The sequence below is a fragment of the Struthio camelus genome, chromosome 3 (genome assembly GCF_040807025.1).
Source record: "Struthio camelus isolate bStrCam1 chromosome 3, bStrCam1.hap1, whole genome shotgun sequence".
NCBI lineage: Eukaryota > Metazoa > Chordata > Aves > Struthioniformes > Struthionidae > Struthio > Struthio camelus.
Genome location: NC_090944.1, coordinates 64,537,487 through 64,554,314, shown reverse-complemented (window position 1 = coordinate 64,554,314; position 16,828 = coordinate 64,537,487). Strand labels below are relative to the sequence as shown.

General features: G+C 39.7%; 1 protein-coding gene across 5 annotated transcripts in view; it reads left to right on the top strand.

The window, feature by feature from the left end:
• Positions 1-16,828, top strand: part of ROS1 (ROS proto-oncogene 1, receptor tyrosine kinase) — a 76,156-nt gene that overhangs the window by 51,365 nt on the left and 7,963 nt on the right. For 3 of the 5 annotated variants that reach the window (XM_068938124.1, XM_068938123.1, XM_068938126.1), the window contains 8 exons: positions 324-486; positions 762-826; positions 3,363-3,492; positions 4,505-4,602; positions 5,236-5,439; positions 6,612-6,746; positions 11,909-12,072; positions 15,003-15,065. In XM_068938124.1, coding sequence (XP_068794225.1) covers positions 324-486; positions 762-826; positions 3,363-3,492; positions 4,505-4,602; positions 5,236-5,439; positions 6,612-6,746; positions 11,909-12,072; positions 15,003-15,065 — 1,022 coding nt within the window. The remainder of the gene's footprint in view (positions 1-323; positions 487-761; positions 827-3,362; positions 3,493-4,504; positions 4,603-5,235; positions 5,440-6,611; positions 6,747-11,908; positions 12,073-15,002; positions 15,066-16,828) is intronic. The other 2 variants (XM_009681712.2, XM_068938125.1) reach the window with 1 other exon arrangement.

Below are 16,828 nucleotides of genomic sequence, written 5' to 3'. Positions count from 1 at the left end.
AAGTCCTCTTCTGCACTGCAGGGCTGGTCTGGTCTGAAGTACGCCTTGTTGTGCTGGTTCCCTGGCACGCACCTGGGCTGGAGGAGGCCTCGATTTCTACGAGGCCACCCTGGCATGCTCACTTTGAAAGGAAATGCAAGTGCAGGGGAAGGGAAAGAGACCTGGTATATTCCAACAGCTTCCAAAATATCCAGGCTTTGCCCAAGTCTCCCTTAAATACGTCTGATGAGACAGACAGTGCCAGATGCATTTGAGGAAGAACATTAATGACATTTCAACCATTTTTAACTATTAAAGAGTGACCAGTGTTGCTTTTTTTGTAGCATTCTTCCTTCTCCACTAGAGGTTGAATCATTGCCAGCTTTCCCTCGGGACAAACTAAACTTACACAAATTACTGGGAAGTGGAGCATTTGGAGAGGTATATGAAGGGACTGCAGTAGATATCCTGGCAGATGGAAGTGGAGAATCCAAAGTAGCAGTTAAGGTAATCGTAGCTGCGTAATTTTCTCGCAACAGAATGGATAGGCAGACAAACTTGGCTGAGAGGTCATATCACAGAAATGGGAACTGAGAGCTTTAGGTGATTTCACTGCAGTATTTTGAGCAAGTCACTTAAAGCTGAAACTATCACCTCATGATTCCTGAAAAATATTAAAAGTGAATGTAAGGCTGTGTCTGTCTGATTGCTTTACTTAAGCGCTGCATGATAGTGGTGTTGGTATCCTGAGTAGCATTACTTTTTTGCTCTCTGTTGATTAGACTTTGAAGAAAGGTGCGACAGACCACGAGAAGAGTGAATTCCTGAAGGAAGCACACTTAATGAGGTAAGGATAGCTTTACTACTAGGCACCCTTTAAAGCCAGTACACGTGAAGGCTGTGGCCTTCTAGAGGACTTGAAGAGGACAGTGGGGCTTTCATGCCTCTAAGTAAATTAGTAAATTGGCATTTTGGGAAGCCCTTCTGTTTCTGCTGAGAAATTATATCACTACTGATGGAAGCAAAGCTGTAAAACTGATTTGCAAAATTTAAGATGCAAACTGCAGGTTCGGCAGGCTTTTGAACTGAGACACTTCAGCATCTTTGCTGCCCTAGAAGTAAGCTAATTGTTAAACACAACTGGGCAACATTTGGCTAATCCTATATTATCAAAATAAACTCATCAACACAAGCTGATGCCTCAAAAGTTTCAATTTACTGCGGAAATCTAATTTTAAAATGTGCACCTTTACCACTAGAGGCTGCCACATACCTTTTCTACTGAGGTTGATGCAAGCAGATAATACACTTTTGCCAGCAGTGCATGAGTTTTACATGGAAAGGTCTGTGATTTTGCTGAAACTCTGGATTTCCAGTGTCTCCACAAAGACTAGCAAAAGTTGAGCTGAAGTTTTCAGCTCATAGCGTAAGACTAAGAATAGGGTTCATTTTCAGGTGTGCTGATCTGCAGTTCTCTGACTTCCATTTTGTGTGTGCAGAATTAGAACCATCTAATCCACCATTGAACAATAGAGGATTTCATATTCTGTGCAGAAAACATAATGTTATTAAATTTGGAATTGCTTTTCAGAAAATTCTTTTTTGCTTATGTTTCCATATTAAACAAAAATCTTATATTTCTTTGCCTAACTTTTTCCACACACTCTACACTCAATGAGGAAAAACCCTTGTGAAAATCTCTGAAGCATCCCCAGTTCTGCTTTCTTTCTGCAGACAATAGTCCAAAAACAGAAATCCTGGAAAAATATGTAATTGGAAATTATTGTATTTAGATGTAAACGCAATTGCATGCCTATATGCAAACTAATACAGTAAGATAAAGAAACCAAGAGAATAGGAAAGTTTAAACATTACATTTACCCAATAGTCATTAAATCAAGAAAAAAATTGATATGTTTTATATGCTTTAAAACTTTCTTTCTTGATCTAGAAAAGAGTGATTTAATTCTCTCTTGGAGGGCTTAGTGATACTTCTTGACATTCATCTACAAGGTCTCTTAAATTAATCCAAGGGCAGAATGAGAAACAAGTGAGCCTGATTGTTTACAAGTCCTCATGTTCATTATTTAAATGTAACTTTTATTTTCCTTTCCATTTGAAAGCATGTTAAAATTCATCTGGCAGTGTTATGCACACTGTCCCAGTTGAGCAAGGACTATTTGTTTCTTCTATTTTTACTATGCAGCAGTGGGAAAATATTTGAGTTACCTGTATTGCAAACAGTCATTTGACATTGGATATTGGAGAGTCATTTGTGTCCAAATACATGTAGCAAATTCTTGGGTATATCCCATCACTTGGGAACTAATGAATGACAGCTCAGTGGAGAAAGGGCTGGGTGAGCTGAGCTGTAAGGAAAGTGCCAGGTGCTCCTTCCTGGGTTATTTTTTTTGTAAGGGCCAGAGCTTGTCTGATTGAGAGGTATGTGCTGGGGGTAAAGGGGGAACTGTCAAATTCAGAATCACATTTCTTGTTAAAGAGTTTCTGCCCACACCTAAGATTACTAGAACTGAAAGAGGTTAGAAGAAAAATGTTTCTCTGCTTTATTTGTTTGTTTACACTGGTGCTTTTGACAGCACCTTAGATAGCACCAGTTTCCCCAGTAGAGTCAAGTTTCTCTGGCTGTTGATGTGAGTCCTTTCACACAGCAGTCAGAAGGGAAAACTGTTTTCAAACACAAGACATGTAATTGTGAAAGCTTGGGCACTGACAGAGCCCATAAATATTCTCTGTTCTTTAAAAAGTACTAAATGTCAGGCTGCTGGTTGCTCCGTCATAATCCCTATCTTTTTGGACACACACAAAGCAATATCTAGCATATCTTACTCCACATACTCCTCCTGCATATTTTATTTTTCTTGAAAATATACTGTGAGAAGCTGTTCTCCTTTGGATTGTGTAAATAATACGGTGTACCTCATGCTTGTACCTTTCTCTGCACATTTCTCTGAATCAACAGTTCTAGTCTGATTATAGTAGTAAAAACAATCTGTTAAAATACTACAGATTCCTTTAACTTAGAGGTTGCAATTCATGTTATTCTTAGCTGAGATTGCCATTTGGCTACCTTGCTTTACTTCCTTTTTCCTAGAAACATGATGAAGTGTGCTTTTAATATGCATACATGCATTAGACTGCGCACCAAAATATAGTGTAAGTCTGTATTTTGAATGAATGCCCCTGAACTCTCCCCATGACTGAGCAAATTCAGGCATTGTCAGTTACTGAATCATGTTGTTGGTAGAGGCAGGACTGTAGATGTCAAACTGCTCATTCATTGCCGGCAGCTATGTGCAAGTTATTAGCTATCAACAAGCTAGAATTTTTCATATATAATCTCACAGTCATTTCCTTCTCTTTAGTAAATTTGATCACCCTCACATTCTGAAGTTACTCGGAGTGTGTCTGTTAAATGAACCTCAGTATCTTATACTGGAGCTGATGGAAGGAGGGGATCTACTTAGCTATTTACGAGGAGCCAGGAAGCAAAAGGTGGGATATGAACCTCAACTAATATGTTTTTTAACCTGTAGCTGCCCACTGTTTCTCTTTTTCTTTTTGCTCAAAGGCCATGTTGATGTCCAACTGTTTCTGCATCTGCAGTCTCTGACCTGGCTTTTCCCTAACACCCTGGAACCTCAGTGTTCAAGTGCAGAATTTGAATTTGGAGGTGCTGTGAAATGGACTGAACATCAGTAGCCCACTGACAAAAATTATTTTTTTAAGTCATGGCATGCCTATTGAGTTTCTTTCTATGAATGTGACGAACAGTGCTTTGAAAAGTGTTTGTAGACTTGATGATTGATGATGATCACATATTTGGTCTATTAGACCTCATACACCTATTTTTTTTCTTTGAATAGCAAAAGTGGTAACGTACTAGGCAGAGTACAGGTACAGAAGAGGACACTGTCCCTACCTGTATCCCCAAAAGCTTTAGAAAGAACGAGGAAAAGAAAAAGGGATAAACCTTTCCAATTAAGTCTTTTTTTCATAGTCAGCATACAGATTGAGAACATGGATGGTAGGACTGAAGGCCAAAAGGACTCAACGCTGAAACTTGATAGCATTACAGCAATAGCCCAGTTCATCTGTATGATCAGATAAAATGCACACTTAGTATTGAATTCAGCAACATGCAAAATGTATTCTACTGATAAATACAGCAGCAAGCAAACCTGATGTGGTATTGGGAGAAAGTTTTCAGGGTCCCATTTCTTCTGCTACAGCAAAGAAGCAATTCTGAAGGTCCCAGGATATTCTTAGCTCCAAACCAAAGAACAAGGTATGCTCTCCTGCCTTGCAGTGCAATGGTTTGGCAGTTTGCCCTGCTGGTAATTGACGTCTGCTTTTTTTACGTACAGAGATTTTGCACCTCCCTGTGTTTTGGAAAAGTTCTATAAATTTCAAATGAGAAAACAATACCATATTGGCATGGTGAGGCTGTCTTTCCAAGCTGGTAAAGCTGGAAGACACAGCTGACTTCTGTCTCTGTTTCTTATAGCTCCAGAGTCCATTACTGACAGTGACTGATCTCTTGGATATATGTTTGGATATTTGCAAAGGCTGTGTCTATTTAGAAAAAATGCATTTCATACACAGGTACAGAACTTATTTCCTTAGTCTTCCTATGCTTACCCACAGTATCAGGAGTAATTATTTTACTTGGAAAAAGATTACCTGGGAAAGATGTTACACTGTAGTGGGAAGGGGAAAGCACTGGAGTGCGATATAATTTTCTTTTAGCTTGCTAGAATCACCTACAGCTCTCTCACAAAGTGGTGGGCTACACTGAAATTTGAACCCAGGACCCATTGCCCAGGAGGCAAGAATCATATCCCCGGCAACAATGAGAAGGGCAAATGGAGAGATCTGTTTACTGTCTTCACGTGCCTAGTGGGTGGTTATAGGGGACACAGAGCCAGACTCTTCTCAGAGGTGCACAGGGAAAAGGCGAGAGATGATGGGCACAGGTTGAAGCTGGGGAAATTAGGAGGTATTCTTCACAATGAGCAGGATCACTCACTAGAACACGTTGTCCAGAGAGGCTGTGAAGCCTTCATCCTTGGTGACATTCAGAGCTTAACTGGGTGAGGCCCTGAGCCACCTGTTCTAACTTCATGTCTGGCACTACTTTGAATAGGAGGTTGAACCAAATGACCTCCAGAGGACCCCTTTGGCCTGAGTTATTCTGTGATGCTAACTCAATCCTCTTGTTTCTGCTGTACAAATTAGGGACCTGGCTGCTCGCAACTGCCTTGTATCTGTGAAGGAATATGACAGCTGCTCCCGGGTAGTAAAGATTGGTGATTTTGGACTTGCCAGAGATATCTATAAAAATGACTATTACAGGAAAAGAGGAGAAGGACTACTCCCTGTGAGGTGGATGGCCCCAGAAAGCCTTATTGATGGTGTCTTTACTAATCACTCCGATGTCTGGTGAGTTCTAGCAGCCACACAATTATAATTATGCAAATAATAATGCTAAATCCCACAGAGAAAAAGAATGGTTCACAAGAGCAATGATGAATTTGTATATTGCCATCTCTAATTATTTATAGGCTAAGGGAAATATCTTTCTAACTGATATTTTCATGAGCTAATGAAAAGTTTGGCACTATGACAGTACCTGCATGCATATATTTCTTTACTTAATGCTTTGGGTTCTAACTTTGGATTCCAGCTGGGAAGAACTAGTGTCATTCGACTAAACAATACTATAATAAACCCACAGTATGCTTTTTTGCTTGTTTGGCCAGTGAATTGGCTACCAATATCTTGTTCTTTCCATTCAATCTTCCATTAGATTAATTGGCAGTTCCTTCCTACAGGCCAACAGTTTCACCTTCTTCTAGTGACTTCTTTATTTTTAAGCTCATATGTGTCATTAGGCCTTTATCTGGACCCAAATTTCTCAGCAAAGTCAGGGGAAGGTCATAGTGCTTTGTTGCAGTGGTATGGTTGACATGGACATTTGGCTGGGTTTGAGTTTATGGTGAAGAAGCAGAGACACCCTGACAGGATGCCTGGAAAAAAAAAACAAAACAAAACAGATCCATTAAACCTGAGATTCACACAGGTTTAAATTTGGGTAGGCATAGGTACTTATGAGTGGGCTGTAGCCCACCAAACTTTTATCTAAGTCTTCAGCCCCTGCAACCTAACCATTTAACTGCCACTCTTACATTTATCTAAGAAAACCATTTAGTGCTCTGTGCCAAACCCTATGAGGTGCTGATTGCTTTGAGAACAGTGCTTAGGAGAACTTGTAACTCTCTCAGTTTCCAGTGACACCTCTAGAGATATCTAAACACTTAAGTGAGGAAACCCTCAAATGGAGAGTAGTGCCTAGAGAAGCGGTGGGTGCTCAGAGTCTTCTAAAATGTATCTCAATGAGTCTAGAAAAGTACGCTCATTCCATATATTTACTTTAGCTATGTCAGAGGCTGGCTTAAGGATGTAGGAATTGTTTCACATAAAATTAAAACTTCTTAGTCCTAATTTTTATAACTGAGCCTTATTCTTAGGTTGGAGACATTTTAGTTAATTGCTGATAGGGAGATTGCTCATGATCAATAAGGTAATTAAAATTATTTGTTGATGTTTCTTAGGGCGTTTGGAATCTTAATGTGGGAAACATTAACCTTGGGTCAACAGCCATATCCAGGTTTCTCCAATACAGAAGTTTTACACCATGTGCAATCAGGAGGAAGGCTCGAATCTCCCAACAATTGTCCTGATGACTTGTAAGTTAATTTTGGTTGAATATTGTTGGTAATATTTATAAGACAGCAAGAGGCTTATTGCCAAGTGACCATCATTTTAAATGTCTACTTAGGCCCATGCAGAGTTCGACATGGTCGTTTTTCTGTTCAAATAAAACAGCCTGCACCTGTAGCCTAGAGACCTGCACTAGCTCTCTACCAACTCATCCAGTAACTCAGTCTGTGAGCGAGAACTTCAGTGACAGCTGAAAATTAAGTCTTCAGCTTGAATGGTTGATACGTACCGATTTTTTTAACAGGACTTCAGAGACAACATAAATTCAATCTTGGGCATGAATCCTGTAGTAATTTAATAACAGACCAAGAGTGCCTAATTAAATTCAGTGCTGCTTTCAAACTGTTTTTCTATCTCTAAATTTAACCTATTGAGTGCAGATGTTGCATTTTCTTGTCTGAGAAGTATCTGTACAGAAAAAGACAGCTGGATCAAATAAATAAGGGGCAATGAGTAGAAGAACATCCTTTCACCACTGGAGCTTAGCTTTGATTCCAACCAGTTCATTATTGGTTAGAAGTTACGATGACTTTAAGAGAGAAATTACTGGTCCCTGTACACCATGTGCCTGCAACGTAATTGGGTACAACTGGCTCTCTCATTGGTAGCTGCAGATTTTATGTGGAAAACCTACCACGCTCTCTTTGCAGATGTAACTCCTAGAAAAGCCAATAGGAAAAGCTCAAGTGGAACAACAAGAGGGAAGTCTGCTCTTATGCTTAGTCTGTAAATGAACTGGATAAACCAAGCTTTCAAATTCCAGCTGTTTCTTGAGCACAAAATTCAGATGCAATTAGAAAAAAGACTGATATATATAGTGTATCAAACATATACTATCCAGAAGTGTATGAGGGAGGAAGTTGAACCAGATCCTGACAATCACTCAGTATTATCTAATTTCATATCTCAGTTCCGTATCGCCCACTCTGCTTAAGCAGTAACAGCAACTTGCTGCACTTGACAGCTGATCCTACAAATAAAAGAGGGTAGTTAAAGTGTAAAACTGTTACTCTTGTGACTCAGGAAATGATTTAGGAATAATTCTGTGATTGGCAAACCTGATCTCCCTGGTAGGTCTCACATCAATTACAATGTTCCAAGTTCCGGAGCTGCTGAGTATTTATCATTATGTAGGGATAGCAGAAATACCATATTAACAACAAGAACAAAACTTTTAGCACTCAGAGGAACTGAAGAACTAAAGACATTAGGATTTTGCATTAAGAACAGAGGGAGAACTGGAAATGTCAGAGCAAATGAAATGCAATTTCAGTGTCACTATATTTTGCTGAGAAGTTTTTCCTCAAAAAATTCCTGACAGCTGTCCCATGCATAGGAACTGTAAGTGGTAAAGTATATCCATACATTTGTTTTTTATTCAAGCCCACACAGAGACCCGTAAGCTGCCTTTAAAAAGAGCAGCCAGATCTTCAGAAGAATCATGAAAACTATGTTTGATGGAAGTAGTTCTTAAGGACCCAGTTACTAAAAATTAGTGTAGGAGGTAGGACCTGGTAAGTCTTAAAGGCTGGTCTACATGTTGTAACTTGTAGGATTCAGGGTCTAATCGCAGTAACCCCGTTTTTTGAAAGCCAAGGAGTTGAATGCGCTCTTAGACTCTTGTGCCATCTTTTATCTCATTTAGTGAACACTCAGCACCTGCAAGCAGCTTCTGTCAGTAGCGTAAATAGCTTTTTGCTACTTTGTTTGGTCATTAATGGCATGCCAGGATTCTTGACATTCCTGCTTCCTGCCCTGTGGTTTTGAACCTGTGTCAGGACATCAGCAGTCAGTAATTGTCTCCTTGGCACTTTGGCTTGCTCATTGTCATTTGACAAAACAAACCATCACTGATAGGAAGAGAGTTCAAAGGCCAAACTACTTCAGCTGAGAAGTGTTTAGGAATCTGTGGTAGGCTTACACTGCAAGGGCAAGTAGGGCTGACACAGAAACCTTGGGACATAAGAAAGCATTAAGGAAGTGGGATTGTATTGGGGTGGAGGGGGAGTTCTTCCTTTCTTCTCCTCAAAAAGGAGCAGCATTTGGAAAAAAATTGGAAAAAGGGCTTGGGGATCTACAAACAAGCTCACATTTATTGAAAAGAGAATCAGGTGTACGAATGGCTCTCATTTTATAGTCAGAGATCCACATCTGGCACGAGTGAACGGAGCTCACCTCAGGTATAACCTGAAAGGCTGTGGACTGCAGTTAGAAGAGTTTGTACAAGTGTGGTGCCACTTGCTGACCTGAAGCTGCAGTTCCACCAAAATGCTCACTCTGTGTAAAGTTACATGGTTGACTTTGATGATGAAACCTTGATAACTAAAAGCTTTTCCTTTCTGATTGTGTGAAAATCTGCCTGGGAGATTTGGGGTGTAAGAGAGAAAAAAGGCTTGCTCAAAATGCAAGTGTGCAAAATGAAGGTAGAGGACCTTGATGAGACCACTTCTCCATCACAACAATTTTTTTTTCTTTTCTAAGAAAATCCCCACATCAATGATGTTTTCCATCTTGTGTGAAAGACAATTGGTAATGTCCTGTAGCTCGTGTACACTGTAGGAAATTTTAGGGATAATTCACTTCGAGTCTCCGATATTGGTTAGCCAATAGTAGTTCTTTACTTTTCTGGGCTCTCAAGTCCTTATCTTCTCCACAGATGCATCTCTGTTTGATGTTTTGTTACCTGTTGTCTAGCCCAGATAAAACACAATTGTAAAGTGTAGGTGTACAGGTATACACCTAGGTGTACAGACAGGTTCTTAAACCTAACATAAACCTGGTGTTGTGTTTGGATCTGTTATTTTTCATTTCTTCTTGTAAGGCTTTCCCAGTGAAGTAGGAGAATCCTCTGAGCCTCTTCTTCATACTGAAAGAATTCACTATTTTTCAGCCCATGTCTGACCCCAAAGAAAATATAGGAATGTGCTCCAGCTGTCTGTCATGTATAACTTGGCATATTAGTCTGGCTTTTACTTTCTTGATCAGTCTCATGCTGGTGTATGAGGGCTAGTGAAAGTTTATGCTGCGTGGCTTAAAACTTTGGATGTCACAACAAGCCTTGTAAGCTAAATATCACACCACAAATAGCTGTCCCTGAAAAGTTTGCACATATATTCTGAGAAGGGGTGAGAGTTTTTGCTATCAGAAACCAAAAACCTATCTGAATTAAATATGTTATGGAAAATATCAATTCTCTCTGGTATTAATATTTTAAGCCAATAATCAAGTAATTTAATTTAGGAAATAAGAACACAGAATGTAATTAAAATGAGAAAATTCCAGTCCTGACTTTCAGCAACAATGAATGTCCCCACTCAGTAACAAAACTGAATGGCTTTGTGAAGTAGATTGTCTGTTTAAAAGCTAGTTATTTGAAAAGATGAAAATTGGTCTTAGGAATGCGAAAATATTCAGAGCTCACATTTGTCATGTTCTTGTTTCATAAATGACTTACGTATCACTTTCTGTTTCTTTCTCCCTCTGTGGCTTATGACTGTCCATTTCTTCCTCTCCGTTAGAGTAGAAGTGTATTCATTAAGCTCTAATGCTATTCTAGTTCATTGCTACAACTTAAATGAAGTTCTGCTCATAAGAGCCCAAGCACTAACCTGGAGGAGCACAGCACCTGGACTGATGTTCTCCTCTTGGATATCGTAGAAATGTGGATAACTAGAAAGCAAATTGTTTGGTTGCTAGCATTCAAGGCTTTAGACTTTAGAATTCAATGTGACAACCACTTGGCAGACAGTAGGAGGAAAACTTGAGTTATTTCACTTTGTTTTGAGTCTCATTTAATACTTTTTCATCTGTACTTCCTGTGACATCAATAATTAGTACAGCTGAAAGTAAGAAAGGAGTTGAAGTGATTCAGGATGGTAAGAAGTCACTACCACTCTTTAGGTTCTTAAAACACATTTTCAAGATTTCGTTGAATCATAAACAATGAAAAAGTAGAACCATTCTGTCCCGTTCTGCAACCATATGACACAGGTCAATGAAAAATGGTTCTGAAATTTTCTAGTCATGTTTTTCATTCAGCTCCAAAGTTTTAATAAGAAGTATCATTGAAAAAACAGAAGTCAAAAGATACGTCTCGGCTTTCACCAAGAGTTTTTCAAAATACCCTTTTGTGGAAAAGGACAGCAGTCTCCTTCCTTTTAAGATGGATAATTGAGGATCTGAGCAAGCCAATTCATTTCACATAACTCACTAACGCCTGGCATCACATAGCAGTAAGTCTTAGATGCTGCTTGTCAGGGGAGGATTTGAACTTACGGCTTAGAGGTGAATACTCCGCATTCCATTAACAGCTTCCTGAATCATCCTTTCACTAACTGCTCAAAGGCTACACACCCAGTTTTCAAATCCTAACACATCTCTGCCCTTTGGACACTTAGCATATCCAGGTGCTGGTTATATTTTGTTTTTCACCCTGGCTTTTGTAGGATTTGGATTTGTGTAGCTGGGACTCACCACAGTTCATGCCCTCAAGTAAGCAATACAAATCGGCCTTATCCTTTAGAGAAATAGGACAGGCAGGTTTTTTCACTGAATATTACCAAATGTTTTGTGCAAGATGGGCTAGGATTCCCCTAAATCCTGAGGAAACTCATACCATTTTTGCTTTTGATGGGAAAACCTATTTGTATTTGTTTTGGACTGGAGGCAGAAGTCCAAATTAATCCTCTGTGCTGGATTCTGCCTCAAACTTCCTCTGAGGTTGAGGTGGCATGAGTTCAGGTTCATTTCTATTTTTAGATATCCCTTCTTTTCTAAGAGAGAAATATCTCTTTGTTTGCTTTAACTGAAAATACTGGTGACTTCTTTGGTGAGAGCAGGTATTACCAGCAAATATGTCTTTTTTGCTGTAAAGTTATAGCTAATCCCAATCTCAAAAATATCCGGCTTTATAAAAATTAAAAACATTCATAGTAAGTATTCCTGACAACTGACCTTAAATTTGCTTTTCTTTCCTTTACCAGCTGATGAAAATCATTGTACCATGTATGAAGTTTTCAGCAGTTGAAAATCTAGGCTGAACCTGCCTGTCAGAGGATTTAATGATTTATGTTTGGAGATGAATGACTCTACTATCTTTAATATTTGCATTTATCTTTTCTTTTTCTAGATGTGACTTAATGACAAGATGCTGGGCCCAAGAACCTCATAACAGACCTACTTTCTTTTATATTCAAGACAAACTGCAAGAGATAAGACACTCCCCACTGTGCATCATCCACTGCCTTGAAGACAGGGAGGCAGCAACTGGAGTCATCAACCAAGCCTTTGAGGGTGAGTCTGGCCCCACTGCTTCTGCCCCATGAACCGCAACAAGTGGGATTCAATAATTCTTTCCATTGCATTTGTCACTACCTCTAATTTTCTACCTATAAAGTGGGAACAGATAAGACTTACCTCTCTCATAATGGACTTGTAAAGATGCATTAGGTATCACTAGGTACCATGCATGAGGTAAAGAGCAGACAAGTTCACCAAGCAGAAAAATCCTATGAAGTTGAGACTGAGTCTGCCTCACACAGACGTCCATCTTGCACCTAAACTTTAGATACCTCGTGACCCTGCTCTGCTATAGTGAGTGCTTATGTTCCTCATGGAGTCAAGAGAGCTTTTGAAGGCCTCTGGGTGGGAATCCACTTTCAAAGGCATCTACCCCTTCTCCGTTAGATAAACAGAGAAGTTAGGCACTTACTTTAGGAGGACTGGTTCAGTAGATGCCTGAGAGTAAAGCATAAATTAGGTTCCTTAGTAAGCTTTATCCTAGCCTGAACTATGATAGTCACAGTCAGGAATCACAGCATGCATGTGCTCGGTGCATTATGAATAAATGAAACATGCTGATGTTAGCAAAGATAAACTTAAGGGTGCAACAAAGTCCCATTACATAAGATCATTATTAATGTTGTGAAGATAGGAATTTGAAAACTAGGTAACGCCAAATTTGAAGTTTTCTGTGCAACTGTGATTCAGATCCTCTAACGTGGAAAGAACATCCTGACAGGACCAGAAGAAGAAGCTTGTCGCATCCTGTAGTAATTCCTGACAGGTTAAATACAGGGAAAAAGTGCAACCTTAGTAAATAATGTACTCTGAAAATCTGCAAAAAGAAAGTTTTTGCCAATTGAAATATTTCATTTTTATTTCAAACTTTTTTTACTTTTACATTTTTTTATGATTTTCTAGTGAAAACTATTCCTATTAAAAGAATTGCTTTCCCTTCTGAAAAATAGTTGTTTCTGAATTTTCTGAAGTTTTTTTTTCACAAAATGTTGTTAGACTGGAATACATCAGTACTTTGTGGTTTACTAAAAAAAAATCCTGATCGATTCTAGGTAGGGTACGGTCTTTAATTACACAGTGAAGTAGCTCTCTTTCTATAGGATTCTACCTCTGTTCAATTCACAGATATTGTCCAATGCTCAGTTAATCATGGCTCTATTTGATATTTTGCTCATCTTTATCATTTAGTATAGCTTTACTAGCGTCAGTCTATCCTATCCCATCATAATTTCTCTCTGCATCAGACCCAGCCTGTGCATGGGCCTGTGTATGGGCTGAGGTCATGAGGAAAACGTACTATGTCATTACAAGGCTAAAGACTGTATCACAGGCATGATGGGACCAAAGCAAAAATAGCACTGGTAACCTAGCGTTTTCTACTTTTTAACAGCTGATTTTACAGCCCTTTATCCTACAGTGAAGAGTTTTGTGCATGTGCATGTAATGTAATTTACTAGTTTCTTCAAGTGTATCTTCACTCTGAATAATGGAGTTCAGGAAAGAGATACTTAAACTGGCATAAATCTGAGCGTAGCATTGGCTCAGGAAAGTAGCGCAGCCAATTAATTAGACACTTTGCACAAGTGAATAGGCTTTAGGTTTTGGATAGACTTTATCTCACCTAAATGTAGCTATCTAGAAGTTAGGAATTCTGGTCTATGATATTCTTCTAGATATCTCTGTGGTCAGGAGAAATAGATGTCTCCAGAAGGTGTTGTCTCTCATAATTTAGTTATGTATCGTAGCATGAAAGGAGACACCCTTTGCCACTCTCTCCGTAGCTGGAATCTGGATGACTTGCCACATTGGACTTGGATACGACATCTTGGACTTTTTTAATATATAGGTGGCTACTACAATACCCATTAGATACAGGTCTGCGCTGTTTGGCTGCTTGCATCTACTTCTGAGCTAATGTAATTTCCTAGCTTAGACATCTTTGCTCTGTGTTCCCTAACTCCACTGACAATAGAGACCTGAAAGCTCTCTAGAGCTTAAAGGAGTTAAGAAATTCTTGTGGCATCAGTATCTGTTAAAATCTCAGAATCGTGAAATGCTTGAGGTTGGAAGGGACCGTTAGAGATCGTTTAGTCCAATCCCCCAGCTCAAGCAGGGTCACCTAAAACAGTTTGCCCAGGACCTTGTCCAGATGACTTTTGAATCTTTAGTAGGGCTGAAACTTTTACCTGTGCAACCTGCCTCTCTGCTGCTTGGGGCTGAGGAGACTTTGGAATATGCGTTGTCATCCTTTTGGTGGACCAGACCTGGCACAGATGTAACACAGTGCAAGTCTCTGCTTAGCATGTGCAAACTGTGGTCTTTCCCCATGTTGTTAACTTGGTCAATTTAGGCAAGTCAGTATTTTCACCGGGATGACAAATGCATACTCTTGACACAACAGTCATTATTAACACAAAAGTCATTCTTTTGCCAAAATTTCAGATTCTGCCACACACTGCAGATATCGCAAAGGAAAAAGCAGTGTTTAATTTGTTTACCAGGGGCAAAATAACGTTCCTAGAAATGATCAAATTATTGAAGATGAAAATACACGTTGAGACTGACGTCTGCCTTGAAAAGTTTGAGTTGTTCACATTTGAAAAAATAATTTACTACAGAAAATGTGGTTGTGTAATGGACTTTCAGGGTAGCTTTAATAATAGTTAGTGGTACTGCATAATGTAGGTTATGTTCAGGGATCAATCAGTAGTGGCCGTTTTTGAAATCAGATTCCCTTAAGCCTGTTTATAGTACCCTATTTGACAAAATCTGCTTCATTTGGTAAGCAGGGCAACTCATTGTAAGCAGAGCTTTGGCAACAGCTCTCAGAGCCAGAGCCTATTTTGCCTGGCACACTCCAGCCTTATCTTTTTCCCCTGCAACAGCCCTGTTCCCTCTTCCATCTTCCCTCTGCGCTCCCATAGGTTTCGCCTGGCTGTTGTTGCTGCAGTCCTGCTGCTGGATCTGCACTGGGATGGGAAGACAAGGTATCTTTTTTCATGCCTCTGTTTCATCTTTTCATGACTCAGTGCTCACAGCTCCTCCTTATTTCTGCTCAGGCTTGCTTGGTGATTATCACACAGGGGAAGCCCCTCAGACAACACTGTAGCTTGAATTTTCTTCGTATCATCCTTTCATACAGGTGAATACACTAAATATTTGTAAACACTAAGTAGTTGATAAACTTTTTACATGTATCTATAATGCACATACTTATTTCCCCATATATTCATAGTTTACCTATGTAACCTGAGGAAAGTTATCTCCTTTCCTCAACTGCAGCCTTTATAAGCCTGTTCAAATATTATACTACGTACTTTGTATGACTGAAGGTCTTGAGTACTGGCAATATTTTCATGTTGCTGGATTATCTGATCAGGGACATATGCATGTTTTGAAGCCCTCTAGGCCAGAGACTAACTCAACTGTTTGTCTGCCTGCCATGTAAATCTTTTGCAACAGATTGCAGTGAAATGCTGGCTCCGGAAGTGTGGTTGATTTAAACAAGAACTGGAAATTCAGGTTCTGTTCAGACTTTCAGACTAAAATGTGCATTCCTTAATGACCCTGTTGCAAACTGTTTGGGGCATGAAATATGTTTTGTTCTGCAAAGTATAAAATGCAGTGCACTAGATAAGCATTTTTTAATAAGAATAGGCCTAAATTTGCATTCATTTTTAGCTGGGACTAAATGAAGTACCTCCCATGTTAGCAGTAGTAGAAAGATTACAGCCAAAATAAACAATCCAAAAGATTGTTCCATGATAGGTTGTCCTAGACAACATTTTCCAAAAATGTTATGCAGTCTTTGGCCTTTGCGTGTAATGAAACTCCTGACATAAATCTCCAGCCAAGAAATGCTTGCTCTCACCAAGAGACTTGGTTCCAAAAGAAAGAGCCAAATGTCACGCAAAGTGAAATGATAGGCCTCAAAATAACTATGATACTTAGCCCTACGTTAGATCATACATCTTCCAAATTCTTTTGAATCTTTACATACCCGTAGTTAGCCACGCTGCTAGTAGGTCAGTGCATGCTATTATCACTATTTCATAGGTGAGAGAGCTGAAAAACACTAGATTTTCTCATCAACATTAATGCTGGTGCAGTATGACATGCAGACAGCAAGTGTGGGTGCACTAATGCGGGGAGTATTCTAGTGCCTTGGACAGCATGCTAACAAGACAGTATGGGGATCGCAAAGGGATACCAGCTCTAGCACTGCAGGAGTTACCCCTCTAAAGGAGGCATCTGATGGCAGTAAATATGCTTGAGCGATACCAGCAGCTCCTAGCACTGCTCCCTGGAAGGGAGGGAAGGAATCCTACAAGAGACAGACTTTGCAGTCCTGACTAAAGGATGGTTGGGGTGGTTGGCTATAGGTTATGGGATCTTTTCCAGGACCAGGCGATCAGGCAGCACCCACTGGGATGGGCAGAGCAGTTCTCTGGCTGCAGCAGCAGTGGTCCCTGAACAATACCATTTTTGCAGAATAAATATCATAGGCTGGAGAACACCCATCTGTTTCTCTTGGGTATCAGACTGCAGAATAAGCACCACAGTGAGTATTTTATAAAGTCCCAGCTGCTCTAAATGCTTTCTGCATTTTTGTTGGGACTCTGGGTATTTCCTTACCTACCTCTTACCAATTTCAACTGAAAGTTGTATCAGTGAGAGTTATGCGCCTGAATCCATCTATTACCCTGTTCCTGTTGCATATTAGCAGCTGTGCACAGCACCAATCCCAGCA